The 13,451-nt window shown below is 43.0% G+C and overlaps 1 protein-coding gene across 7 annotated transcripts in view; it reads left to right on the top strand.

Annotated features, from left to right (window-relative positions):
• The window catches only part of PDGFRA (platelet derived growth factor receptor alpha), a 46,871-nt gene extending 34,113 nt beyond the window's left edge, over positions 1-12,758 (top strand). For all 7 annotated transcript variants that reach the window (XM_082462229.1, XM_082462232.1, XM_082462234.1 and 4 more), the window contains 5 exons: positions 137-248; positions 1,509-1,608; positions 1,724-1,829; positions 3,075-3,316; positions 9,690-12,758. In XM_082462229.1, coding sequence (XP_082318355.1) covers positions 137-248; positions 1,509-1,608; positions 1,724-1,829; positions 3,075-3,316; positions 9,690-9,837 — 708 coding nt within the window. In that variant the 3' untranslated portion in view covers positions 9,838-12,758. The remainder of the gene's footprint in view (positions 1-136; positions 249-1,508; positions 1,609-1,723; positions 1,830-3,074; positions 3,317-9,689) is intronic.
• Positions 12,759-13,451: the final 693 nt, after the last annotated feature.

Below are 13,451 nucleotides of genomic sequence, written 5' to 3'. Positions count from 1 at the left end.
AGAAGTGAACTAAAGAGACACTCCTGTGCACGGTGCCAGTGCAAGCTATTAGCCCAGAGAGAACCCCTTTCTATTCCTGCTGCTGTAGATCATAGCTGCATATGCTGGGTTTAACGTCCTCCCCGCTTCCCTGCAGACCTTTCTCCCGGTGAAGTGGATGGCTCCCGAGAGCATCTTCGACAACCTCTACACCACACTGAGCGACGTCTGGTCTTACGGCATTCTGCTCTGGGAGATCTTTTCCCTCGGTATGGGCCTGACATCTCTGCTTGTTTGGGGTTGTTCTGGAACAACACTGAAAGGGAGATGCTGTGTTTTCCAAGCTCCAGGATGTAAACAATGTTAAGATACCTAGTGTGGGTCAAGTGCACTGCAGCCGATTCACATGTTGTGCACTTATGATGGCTAGTGTGTGTCCGAGCAGACCGAGAAGGGGTCCTGGGGAACTGTGCCCTCACCCCTGGCCTTTGCCCCCCTTCTCCTTTGAGCTACATCAGAGGGACTGTCTCCTACTGGAAATGCTCCTGACGACATCCACTCACCCGCTGCTTCTTCACCTTGGACTTTGGGTTAAGTGGGTTCACCAGTGGGGATTTGCCCTCCCTCACCTCATGGTGATGGACACTCAGTGTGAAAGTAGTGCAGTGAGGGAAGGGGAACAGTGACTCCCTTCCTGGTCATCATTCTGGAGGAGAGAGAACTTCTAGTCATTCAGTAAGTCAGGCACCGGTTACTGAAGAACACAGGTGCCCCGAGCTACCAGGTGAGGGCCTTGCGAGGGGGTGATTCACGACCCTGACTTCCAGACAGTTCACCTGGGGAGATAAAACTTACACATTTAATGATAAGCTGTGTGGTCCTGATTTAAACTTGTAATGGAAACCCAGAGAACAGAGGAGTCCTGGAGTAGTTTTGGAAGGAAACTAAACTTGACCTGGCCTTGGCCACAAAAATGTGAGATGTTTCATGAATCCACTATTGTCCTGATGTGACAGTAAAGGGCTTTCCCTGCCTGTTCTCCTTTTTCGATCCTAGTTCATCCCTCCATAGATGTCACTGTGGATCATCCAAGTGGGTGGCTTAACTGAGTCTCGTATTCGGTTACAAACAGAGAATTAGCTAGACATTTCAAGACTTCTGCCTTAATTATTTGAACATTTCTGATGAAAATGACTTTTTTGGCCTCAGTGATTCAGAATTTCTCTGGCTTTTCTATTTTGCTTTGTATTCATAGATCCAGTAGTCAGAAACATTGAAAAACACTTTTGCGCTTTTTCTAGACATGGAGAATTTTTGCCTAGGGTGTCTGGACTTGATCAACCTAGAAGTCCTGGTTAAATTTAAGGTTCGGGCAAGGCTGTGAAATCAAGCAGATGATAACACTTAATTTCTTTGGAAGAACCGATACTTCAAGGCGGGGATCCCCAAACATTTTCTAAAGGTGCCAAGTGTTTCAAAAGTGTACCACACACTCGTCAATCCTGGTCATTTTCTTCTTGGGTTCTCAGGTGGCACACCCTACCCTGGCATGATGGTGGATTCTACTTTCTACAATAAGATCAAGAGTGGGTACCGGATGGCCAAGCCTGACCACGCCACCAGTGAAGTGTGAGCCCCCTCGCTATCCCGTGGGCCTGTGTTCATGCCCAGTAGTGGGTCTATGGGGGTAGGGGGTGCCGTGACGTTCCTCCCTGTGCCCACTGTGAGTCCTGTGCTTCTCCAGCTACGAGATCATGGTGAAGTGCTGGAACAGTGAGCCAGAGAAGAGACCCTCCTTTTACCACCTGAGTGAGATTGTGGAGAATCTGCTGCCTGGACAATATAAAAAGGTTTGTCTGAGCCTCTTAAGATGGGTGAGTGGAAAGGAATGGGCAAAGGGAGGAGACAACAGCTGGTCATTACACAGGAGAGCAGTACTGTTCAACACTATTTTAAAGGAGCATATTTTCAAAGGAGGAAAAAGATTGTGTGATCCAGTGGCCGGGGCTTCAGGGAATGCTCCCCGGGCCCTTGGTAGCAATGATGAGTAGAAACCCTCCTCTTCCTGCACGGCTCCCTTTCATCCTAAGTGTGCAACACCTGTAAGCACTTCATTCTCCAGATGTTTGAGTATCTGAAGCCACTGTGCACTTAGAAGTCTCAGAGCATCCACAGCCATTAAATCGCTAATTTGAATGCACTTAAATCCGTGCGAAATTGGCTTTTACCAGCTGACTGGAAGGAACAACCTCAGCTGTTATCTGTGGCTCCAGCTGGTTTTTTGTGGAATGGGAAGCATTGTTCAGAGGAACAAATGTAATTTCATGGAACCAAGCAGGATACGGTAATGAATGAAACAAATTTTTGCTGAGATGCTGAGAAGGAAACCCAGACACACTGGTATAATAAACTCAGTTTCCTAGATTCAGTCACCATGTAGGTTTTCCATACTTATTGCTTCTCTTCCTTCTTCTCAAGGAAGAGCAGTTGTTAGCTGAACTGGAAGTTAAATACTTTTGTTTATCGATTATCTCACTGCCCATTACAACTTCCATAAGTGAGGCAGAAGGAAGGAAGGAAATTAATGATAGGAAAGTCAGAGACACTCTGGTTGGTGAAATTGTGTTGATGGGAACAGACTGGAACTATTGTTGAAAATGGGGTCTTTTTTAGATCAATGGTCCCTAAGTTTTGAATTAAATTTCTCCAGTGTTTGGGGATCAGGAAGACTTCTGGTATGGTGCTCCCAGTGGAATCCCTGTTCACCTCTTATTGGGACCCATCCAAGCCCTGGAGAGACTATGTGATGGGGACCAGAAGGGTCCATGCTAGTCCCAGAGAAGGGAGTGTGTGCGTATGGGGGCACAGTTGTAGCTACTGACTGAGAAGGGGTTCTTGGTATCTCAAGACCTACCAGCAGGAGATCTCTGCCACTGGTGGCCCTCTCTTCATGTTACACATCTCTGGGGAACAGTTAACACCTGACTCTCCTTCAGTTGTCAACAGTTAAAAAATAGTAAGTTCTGAGCATCTGTGTCCTTTTTTGCAGTTCTGTCAGTAACCCTTGAATAACTATGTGAAATGAACATTTGCAGAGTTATGAAAAGATCCACCTGGACTTCCTGAAGAGTGACCATCCCGCCGTGGCACGTATGCGTGTCGACTCCGACAACGCCTACATTGGCGTCACCTACAAGAACGAGGAGGACAAGCTGAAGGACTGGGAGGGTGGCCTCGATGAGCAGAGGCTGAGCGCGGACAGTGGCTACATCATCCCTCTGCCTGACATCGACCCTGTTCCTGAGGAGGAAGACCTGGGCAAAAGGAACAGACACAGGTAGACACGAGACCTCAGCTTCCCGCCGAGCTCTCTCCCCTCCCCTCCCCCAGCGCAGCTGAAGGGGAGGAGACATTGCCCCATTGTGAGGCCCTCCTGGTGCTGAATCTGTCCTGGGGGAGCCAGTGGCAGAACCCCCAGGGGTCTGTTTAGTTTTGAAAATGCTTCCCAGATGATTCTTTAAATTTTTTTTTTTTTTTTTAGTTTACTCAAATATAGTTGGCTTACAATATTATATTAGTGTCAAGTGTACAACATAGTGATTTGATATTTTTATAGATTATACACCATATAAAGTTATGATAAATTATAGATTATTTCCCTATATGTGCTGTATATTACATCCTTGTGATTTATTTATTTTATAACTGGTAGTTTGTACCTTTTAATCCCATTCACCTACTTTGCCCCTCTCCCCTCTGGTAACCACTAGTTTGTTCTCTGTATCTTGTGAGTCTGTTTCTGTTTTGTTTGTTAATTTGTTTTGTTTTTTTAGATTCCACATATACGTGAAAACATACAGTATTTGTCTCTGACTCATTTCACTAAGTATAAGACCCTCCAGGTCCATTCACGTTGTCGCAAATGGCAAGATTTCGTTCTTTTTTATGGCTGAGTATTTCATTGTCCATTCGTCGGTTGATGGGCACTTAGGTTCCTTATCCATTCGTCGGTTGATGGGCACTTAGGTTGCTTCCGTATCATGGCTATTGTAAATAATGCTGTTAAGAACACTGGGGTGCATGTATCTTTCCGAATTAGTGTTTTCATCTTCTTTGGATAAATACCGAGAAGTGGAATTGCTGCATCGTATGGTAGTTCTATTTTTAAGTTTTTGAGGAACCTCCATATTGTTTTCCATAGTGGTTGCACCAATTTACATTCCCACTAACAATGTACTAGGGTTTTCTTTTTTCCACATCCTCACCACCACTTGTTATTTCTTGTCTTTTTGATGATAGCCATTCTGACAGGCATGAGATGATATCTCATTGTGGTTTTGATTTGCATTTCCCTGATGATTAGTGATGTTGAGCGTCTTTTCATGTGCCTGTTGACCATCTGTATGCCTTCTTTGGAAAAATGCCTGTTCAGGTCCTCTGCCCAATTTTTAATTGGATTGTTTGGGGTTTTTTGATATTGAGTTGTATGAGTTCTTTATGTATTTTGGTTATTAATCCCTTATCAGACATATTGTTTGCAAATATCTTCTCTCATTCAGTAGGTTCCCTTTTCATTTTGTTATTGGTTTCCTTTGCTGTGCAAAAGGCTTGATCAGGTCCCATTTGTTTATTTTTGTTGTTGTTGCTCTTGGCTGAGGAGACAGATCCAAAAAAATATTGGTGAGACCAATGTCAAAGAGTGTACTGCCTATATTTGCTCCCTGGAGCTGGTGGAGGTCTAGGGCAGGAAGGGACATGTGTCCCTGATGGAGAACCTTTGACCAAAGTCCTCAAGTAATTTGATCAAACTGATACAGCAACTATGGTTACTGAAATAATATAAGCCTCTCTTGCTGGTTTTTTTCTGTTTTCTTTTCTTTTTTGGCCCCGCAGCATGTGGGTGGGATCTTGTGGGATCTTAGTTCCCCGACCAGGGATCTAACCCACATCCCCTGCAGTGGAAGCTTGGAGTCTTAACCACTGGACTACCAGAGAAATCCTTCTTGCTGTTTTCTTATTTAGTTTCTTAATTCAAACCGAGGAGAAAGTTGAGAGGCTGGCTGTACTGGGCTATTTGACTCTACATCAGCGGTTTCATTCATTCATTCATTCATTCATGCTACATTGGGTCTTTGTTGCTGCGCCTGGGATTTCTCTAATTGTGGAGAGCAGGGGCTACTCTTCATTGTGGTGCGTGGGCTTCTCATTGCGGTGGCTTCTCTTGTTGTGGAGCACGGGCTCTAGGCATGCGGGCTTCAGTAGTTGTGGCGCACGGGCTTAGTTGCTCCGTGGCATGTGGGATCTTCCCCGCCCAGGGCTCAAACCCATGTTCCCAGCATTGGCAGGTGGATTCTTAACCACTGCACCACCAGGGAAGTCCCCATCAGCGGTTCTTAACCCTAGCTGCAAGTTGGAACCACCTGGGGAGATTTGGTAACTACTGCTATACAAGCCTCACCCAGACCAACAAATGATAATCTCTGGGAGTGAGACTCAAGCACTCTCCGGCTGATTTGTTCTTTCTTTCTTTCTAACTTTGTATTATGGAAGGTTTCTAACGTGCATAATTCAAACAGTATAGTGAACTGTCAGGTACCCACCACTCAACTTCAGTGTTGATGAACCCATGACCTGTCTGCTTGCATAGCCATATCTACTCCTCCTCTACCACTTCCCTCTGGATTATTTTGAAGCAGATCCTAGACATCATATCATTTCATCCATAATATTTCAGCATACATCTCAAAAAGATAAGGGCTCTATTTTAAAAAATAACTATAGTTATTAAAAATAACTATGGTACCATTATTTCACCCCCCAAATTGACAATAAATAGTTAAAAGCATCAGATATCCAGTCAGTGTTCAAATTTCCTTGATTCTCTCATAAATATTATTTTACATTTAGTTTGTTCTGTTCAAGACCCAAATAAGAGTCACACATTGACTTTGGTTGATAGAGCTCTATAAGTTCGTTCTGCCTCTTTTAGCCCCCTTGCATATTGTTTGTGTAAAAACCAGAGCATTTGCCTGTAGAGTTCCCACATTCGGAATTTTGCTGCTTGCATTACTGTTGTGAGTTTTATCATATGCTTCTGTCTCCTATATTTGTGGGAAATTGGTAGTTAGTCTAGAGGCTTGATCTGACTCAGTAGATTTTTGGTAAGTGTGCTTCAAAGATGATGCTGTGTACAGGAGGTACATGCTGTACCGTTGTCTCTTTTTGTGACAATAGCAGCCACTGGTGGTCATACCTAGACCCATTAATTTATTACCAGTGTGATGCTAATGCACAGCCAGAACTAGAACCATTGGTTTGTATGGTCCAGGTGGAGGGGCCATGCCCCACTTCCTTGCTCTCTTTGCATAACCCTTGGACAGAGGCAGGAGAAGGTAGGTGGTGATAGTGGCCCCTGGTTCAAGGTCCAAGTTGCTTATGAGTTTCTCTCTCTCTCTCTTCATTCAGGATATTGCTGTCTCTTTCTCATTCAGTTGAATACATATAAATATTTAGGCAGAAGCACATGACATTATTATTTTGGAGGCTTATAACTGTGACCTCTCTCAACCAATTTAGTTATAAGATATAGACAGCCCTTGTTTATGTGTATGCACCAGGTAATTTTAAAAGTATAGTTTTTGTTTGTTTGTTTTTGTGATGAGATTTGGAGATGGGGAAAAGTGGGCTGTCTGACTTACCTTTCTGTTTATCCTCTGCTCAGAACAATTTTTAAATGTGTTTATGTTCCTTTAGCAAACAGTGTTTCTCCAAGTTTTGGGTAGTTTTTGTAGAACTTCTTGGGGGTGCGAAAAAGGTTGAACAGTGGGTCTTGGAGCGCTATACCCCAGATCTGTCATCCATTTGGTTACTTTGTATTTGAGGGCCCTGAATATTTCAACTGTAAAAAAGGGTTCTGCTTCTAAATAAAGTTAGAAAATCACTTCAGATAAATAACATAAGAAAGGTGCCAAGAACTGTTCTAGGGGTACACAAGGCTGGACTTCAGAATTTGACACGTATTCCACAGAGAGAGCAATTCTAGTTGGTAGGTAGTTGTTGTATTAGAACACTGGAACTTCTGTAAGGGTGATAACATTTGGTCTTCTCTGAATCACACAAAGTATGTCCCAAATGACTACACTAGGTCAGTGAGACTGTGGCCCTGACAGGTGGGCTGAGATGGTGAGTGTCTTAGCTTGTGCTGCCATAACACAGTACCACAGACTAAGGGGCTTGAAAAACAGGAATTTCTCACAGTTCTGGAAGCTGGAAATTCAAGATCAAGGTGTTGGCAGGTTTGGTTTCTCCCGAGGCCTCTCTCCTTGGCTTGCACATGGCCACCTTCTTGCTGTGTCCTCACATGGGCTTTTTCTGTGTGTGCATCTCTGGTGTCTCTTCTTATAAGGACACCAATCCTACTGGGCTAGGGCCCCATCCTTATGACTTCATTTAACCTTAATTACCTCCTTAAAGGCCCTGTCTCCACATTTGTCACATTGGGGGTTGGGGCTTCAACATATGAATTTGGTGGGATACAATTCAGCCCATAAAAGATGGGGTATCCCAGATCTGGGATGCTCTGGGTATAGGCAGGCAGGAGTGAGCATGGTGGTCTTGTGGAACACCCTCCTCAGGCTCAGGATGCTTGGCCTTGGGAGGCGAGTGGGCCTGAGGAAGAAAGGGCCTTGCTGTAGAGGACCTGGGGGTGCTAGGTCAGAGCCCATCAGGAGTCGGGTCCTGGGCTACAGGATGAGCACCGAGGCTTGGGAACCAGAAATAAGCCCAGTTATCGGCATTAGGAACCACCGTCCGTGAAGCCTGATGAGCAGCAAGGATGATGTGGTGCTGAGTCTTGGTGGAAGCTAGCTTCTTCTGTGCCCACAGTCCAGCCATTGGCCAAGGTCCCAGGAACTGGGTTTGGCCTCCTGGGGTGAGAGGCTGCCAGGACTACATGGTTATTAAGACCAGCCAAGTGGACTAGGGTTCACAGGGAGGCTGTAGGACCAGGGTATAAGTGGGGAGGGAAGGTGGGGTACAGACTAGGAACTGAGCAAAAGCTCAGTCTTAAGGAAGGGCCCAATCTGGAGGGTTATGAAGGGGAACTCAGTCCAGTAGCCCCATAGGTTCTAAGAGCTCTCTGGGCCACAGGGGCCCCACGGTGGAGGGTAGCAGACTGCTTCCCGTGGGCTTCTATTGGCCAGGCTTGGTTCTCTGCTTGGAAACTGATGTGGAAAGGAGGGGAGAGAGGCAGGAAAGGGCTGAGAGCCTCTTTTTTGGTATGCACGTGTGAGACTCCGTCATGTGGCCACCCAGCTGATGGTATGGTTTCTATGCCGTGTGTGTAGCACGGTGCTGCAGCCTCGCCACGAGGAGGTGAAGCCATGGTCCTGCCTATCAGCAGGTGATAATCTGCTTGGAGCTAAAAGAGGTACATAAAAATTTAGCAACACAGGGCAGGATAACAGTAAGACAGTAAGAGTTCAGAGAAGGGAAGACAGGCAGTAGTGACAGTCTGGAGACTCTAGAGAATATTTTCTAAAAATTTTTGTGAAAAATTTTTGGTCCAGAAAAATATGGTCCAGAAAAATTGTAAGAATATATCTACCACTTAGATTTAGCTGTTGTTAACACTGTATCACATTTGCTTTACCTATATATTATATATATATATAATATACATATATATGTTAGGTGTTGTGTGTATCACAAACATACACTCATACTTTTTTTTCTTGCTAAGTCACTTGAAAAAAAATCATTTGAAATCCCAGCACACATCTCCTAAGAATAAGGAGACTCTCCTATATAACTATAATAACATGACCACACATGAGAAAATTGACAACTATTCCTTGATATCATCTAATATCTGGGCCCTATTCAAATTCAGAGCTTGGATAACAGCAACAATAATCATAACATTTATCGAGCACTTATTATGTGCTAGGCACTCTGCTCGGTGCTGTATGGTTATTGCCTTACTGCTGTATTTAATCTCCCTAACAAACAGGAATATTGTCAGGCACTGTTGTCATCTCATTTTATAGGCAAGGGAACAAGTTCAGGAGGTCAAGGGACTTGTGTGAAGTCCCACAGCTGGTAAGTGGTGTACCATTCCAGATCTAAGGCTTTTTGACTCTAGAACTCCCTTCTCAGACGCTACTCTAGTTAAGTAAAGAGCCTTCACCTGGGCCTTTAGGACTCAAGGGGGGATTGGATGTAAGAGGAGGAGAAGGAGGGCATTCCTGGGGCGTGGGGTGAAATCCTGAGATCACAGTTTGGACGTTCAGGAGCTTTCAGGGCTAGCAAGTGACTGACCCGGCTGCACTTTGCCCCAGTTTCATCCCTCTGCTTTTTCTTCCCCAGGCCTATTGATCGGACATTGCTTCTTTTCTCTTTCACTGGGGTTGAGTAGGGAAAATAGAAATTGTCACAGCTTGTTAGCAACTTTGGTGGAAGACCTGGCAGAAGAGAAGGGAAGCTGAAGTGTGGAGATGACCTGTGGATCTGGGTTTTCCATGTGGCCCACTGCAGTGTGATGGAGGCTGCGTCTGGCTTGGTGGCAAAATCTTGCCCGGCTGGGTAGCCTGGGTTTGAATGCCAAAGGATGTTGCAGGAAGAGCTCCTTTGCCTTTGGGGGGCCACCTTGGAAATGCCCCCATGGTCTAGTTGGTCTGACTGTGATCTTTCCTCTTCTTTCCCTTCTCCAGCTCGCAGACCTCTGAAGAGAGTGCCATTGAGACAGGTTCCAGCAGTTCTACCTTCATCAAGAGAGAGGATGAGACCATCGAGGACATCGACATGATGGACGACATTGGCATAGACTCCTCGGACCTGGTGGAAGACAGCTTCCTGTAACTGGCAGATTCGGGGGGGACCTTCCACTCCTGGAACCAACTTGGATCCTTTTAAGAAAACCACTTTACTGCAATGCAAAGTTTGAGGGGAGAACTTGGATGATGTGTAAAGAGAAGTTCCCAGCCAAGGGCCTCAGGGAGCCTTCTAAATACGAATGAATGGGATATTCTGAAATGAACTTTTTTGTTGTGGCCTCTGGCAATGCTTCAGTAGCATCTCATTGGCATGTGAAGTTTGGAGGTAGATGGACAAGGAAATAACGGGCCACAGAAAACAAACTTTGCGATTCAGGGGCATTGGTGAGATTCCAACGTACACAACTTTTACTGCAACAAAACTCCAGCATTGTAATTATGTAAATAACTCTAACCAAGGATGTGTTTTGATTCGTATTAACTATCTTCCCTGGACTTCTGGAGAGACCACTCAGTCCACCCATGTACTTCATGCTTGAAACCTGGTATCAGCTGCTGTTGAACTTTCTTATGAAGTACATGCAAAACCACTTTTGAACCTTAAAAGGTACTGGTACTATAGCATTTTACTTTTTTTTTTTTTTTAGTGTTGAGGAGATAAAAGATAATAATTAACCAACTTTGTTTATTAGATTTGGGTCATTTATAAGCCCAACAACTCATTTTCATATTGTAATCTACGTTTATAATAATGCTACTGTTATCAGTAATGCTAAATGTGTAATATGTAACACGTTTTCCCTACAGAAAAAGCACAATTTAAAAAAAATCCTTACTAAGTAGGTGACAAGTTTGACAGTTTTGACATTTATATTAAATAACATGTTTCTGTATAAAATATGGTTATAGCTTTAGTGGATTAAATTTAGTTGGACATAGAGAACAAAGTAAGAGTAGTGTCTTCCAGCAAGTCAGAGTTTTTAACTATGTACTGAATAGTTCCCTAATCCATCGTACTAAAAGCAATTAACTGCCCTTTGAAGTAATGCGATTTGGAATAAATAAACAAAACCCCTAAATCCTAAATGTTCTCAATATTAAGGCATGAGTCTCTGCCTAACATGACTTCTCATATTATTACCCAATGGAAAAAGTAATCGTCAGCAAAAAGACTGGATTTGCAGAGATTTTTTTCATGCCTGGTGATAATTCTGGTGGATCTCAACACATATATATTTTTAATTCTGCGAACCCTGAAAAAGTCAGAAGGATGCCCTGAACAGGAGCCCCATTCCTTCATTTCTTACCCCCAGGAGAAATAGTTTGGAACTCTGAGACAATAAAGGCATTGTTTAGTGAAGGCTGTGTGTGCCTTAGCCTGGATCCTTGGTCCCCATATGTAACTGGCAACCAGAATCAAGAGATTCTATGTCCCCATCCGAGAGAGTCTGAATTAATTAGGTCTGGGGGAGCAGAGACCTGTATTTTTATAAACATCCTGGCTGTTCTGATCAGCCAGATTTGGGGAACACCGGTGTAGATGACAGGAAGTTGCCATGGGAAAAAAATAATTTGAAATAGAAATCAACCACGTAGGAAGCCTGCTATTTAAATCTTTGGCTTTGGGTCAGTGACATTTAATGCCTTATATCTGGCAATTGCTACCCTTAATTTAATTTTACAGTCTTAGCTGAGACTGAGCAAGCCAAATCTTGGTTTGGTAGATCTTCTCACTGCATGGGGAACTGAACTCCCTCCCCACCAGTTTCCCGCCAAAAGGCATGTACAAAAATGATGCAATTCAGTGTACCAAGTCTCTGTATGACCAGGTCACTATTTTGATGAAAAAAATTTTTAAGTTTTACTGATATTTTGGGGTTAGATGGGAGGACAGATTGTCACATCCATCCAGATTGTGAAACCGGTTGCTGTGGGTTCATTGGCATTCTGTGCGATACCACTTAATTGCTGACACCATATGAATGAAACATGGGCTGTGATTACTGCAATCACTGTGCGTACTCGTGGCAGGTGATGCTTTGGAAGATGTAGAAGCAATAACAAGGTACTTGACTACCTACTGGTGTAATCTCAATGCAAGCCCCACCTTTTTCATGGTAAGTGTGAAGACTGAGCCAGATTGGCCAATTAAAAAAGAAAACCTGACTAGGTTCTGTAGAGCCAATTAGACTTGAAATACATTTGTGTTTCTAGAATCACAGCTCAAGCACTCTGTTTATCGCTCCCTGTCCCTCGTACAGCCTCCTTTTGTTGGTGCTTTGCATTTTGATGCCCTTTGAGTCTTGCATGACATCATGAGGCTGGATGAAAATTCTCAGACCAGCGGGATCTAGTCCTGACGAATGCTGTCACCTGAGTTTGTATGTGGCTGCATTTTTTTTTTTCTCTCTCTTAAATAGTGTTTTCAGTGTATGACAGATTTGTTTCCTTTCTGGCCTCCTGCAAAGACCCCAGATGAAATTTTGTCAATTCTTCCTGCTTTCTATTTTTATGAAGACAATCAAAGTTGGCCTGAGAAACACAATTTGTGACTTTTTAAATGATTGATGTTGTCCTTAAAATGTGGTCTGCCAATCTGTACAAAATGGTCCTATTTTTGTGAAGAGGGACGTGAGATAAAATGATGTTATACATCAATATGTATATATGTATTTCTATATAGACTTGGAGAATACTGCCAAAACATTTATGACAAGCTGTATCACTGCCTTTGTTTATATTTTTTTAACTGTGATATTCCCCACAGGCACATTAACTGTTGCACTTTTGAATGTCCAAAATTTATATTTTAGAAATAATAAAGAGAAAAATACGTAAATGTTCCCAAAACAGTGGTGTGGTGAATGTTGGAGAACTAACTCGATAGGAAGAGTCTACCGATACAATTGTATTACAAATTGCCCCATTCATGTTTTTGTTTTAAAACGTGTAAATGAAGATCTTTATATTTCAATAAATGAGATATATATATATAATTTTAAATTATGCTAAGGTTTTAGCATTTTTGTCTTTAGTTTAACCATAAATTAAACCAATCCTATTTAATTTACTTTAGTGACATTCTAGTAGGACTCTGTATTATGGTTTTAATGAAACCCATAGAAAATTCTAGTTTCAAACATTATTTGAGGTCGTTAGTTCTCAGAACCAGCATTTGACTTAAAGATGACTGGCACCTAGCTCATCTTTAATCCTGTCTATTGTTTGTTATAGTAGCATTTTGTGCATTTTCCCCTGCACAAGGAATACAAGACTGCATTTACTCTGGACCCGGTTCAAACATTGTTCAAGTGCGTAAAATAAAAGGTTAAAGTCTTTTTTCACCATATCTTCTTCCCTGTCCCTGTCCCATTTCCGAGGAAGAACTGCATCTTTTTTGTGTGTTCTTTTATCCTTTCAGCCCCCTTTTTGTTCATCTGCTTATATACATATATACACATCTCTACTTTGCTTTATATTTTACCTAAATGGGATTGTACTTTATGTAATGCTTTGTAATGTGCTTTGTTCTTTCTTTTTAATAGACTTAATATTTTTTTGAAGCAGTTTTAAGTTCATAGCAAAATCGAGCAAAGGTACAGAGATTTCCCTCATATGCCCCCATACATGCACCACCTCTCCCATTATCACCATCCCCCACAGAGTGGTACCTTTGTTAAGACTGAGGAATCTACATTG

Source organism: Balaenoptera physalus (genome assembly GCF_965194825.1).
Source record: "Balaenoptera physalus genome assembly, chromosome: 5".
In the NCBI taxonomy this organism is placed as follows: domain Eukaryota; kingdom Metazoa; phylum Chordata; class Mammalia; order Artiodactyla; family Balaenopteridae; genus Balaenoptera; species Balaenoptera physalus.
This window is presented reverse-complemented; position numbering and strand designations above follow the sequence as displayed.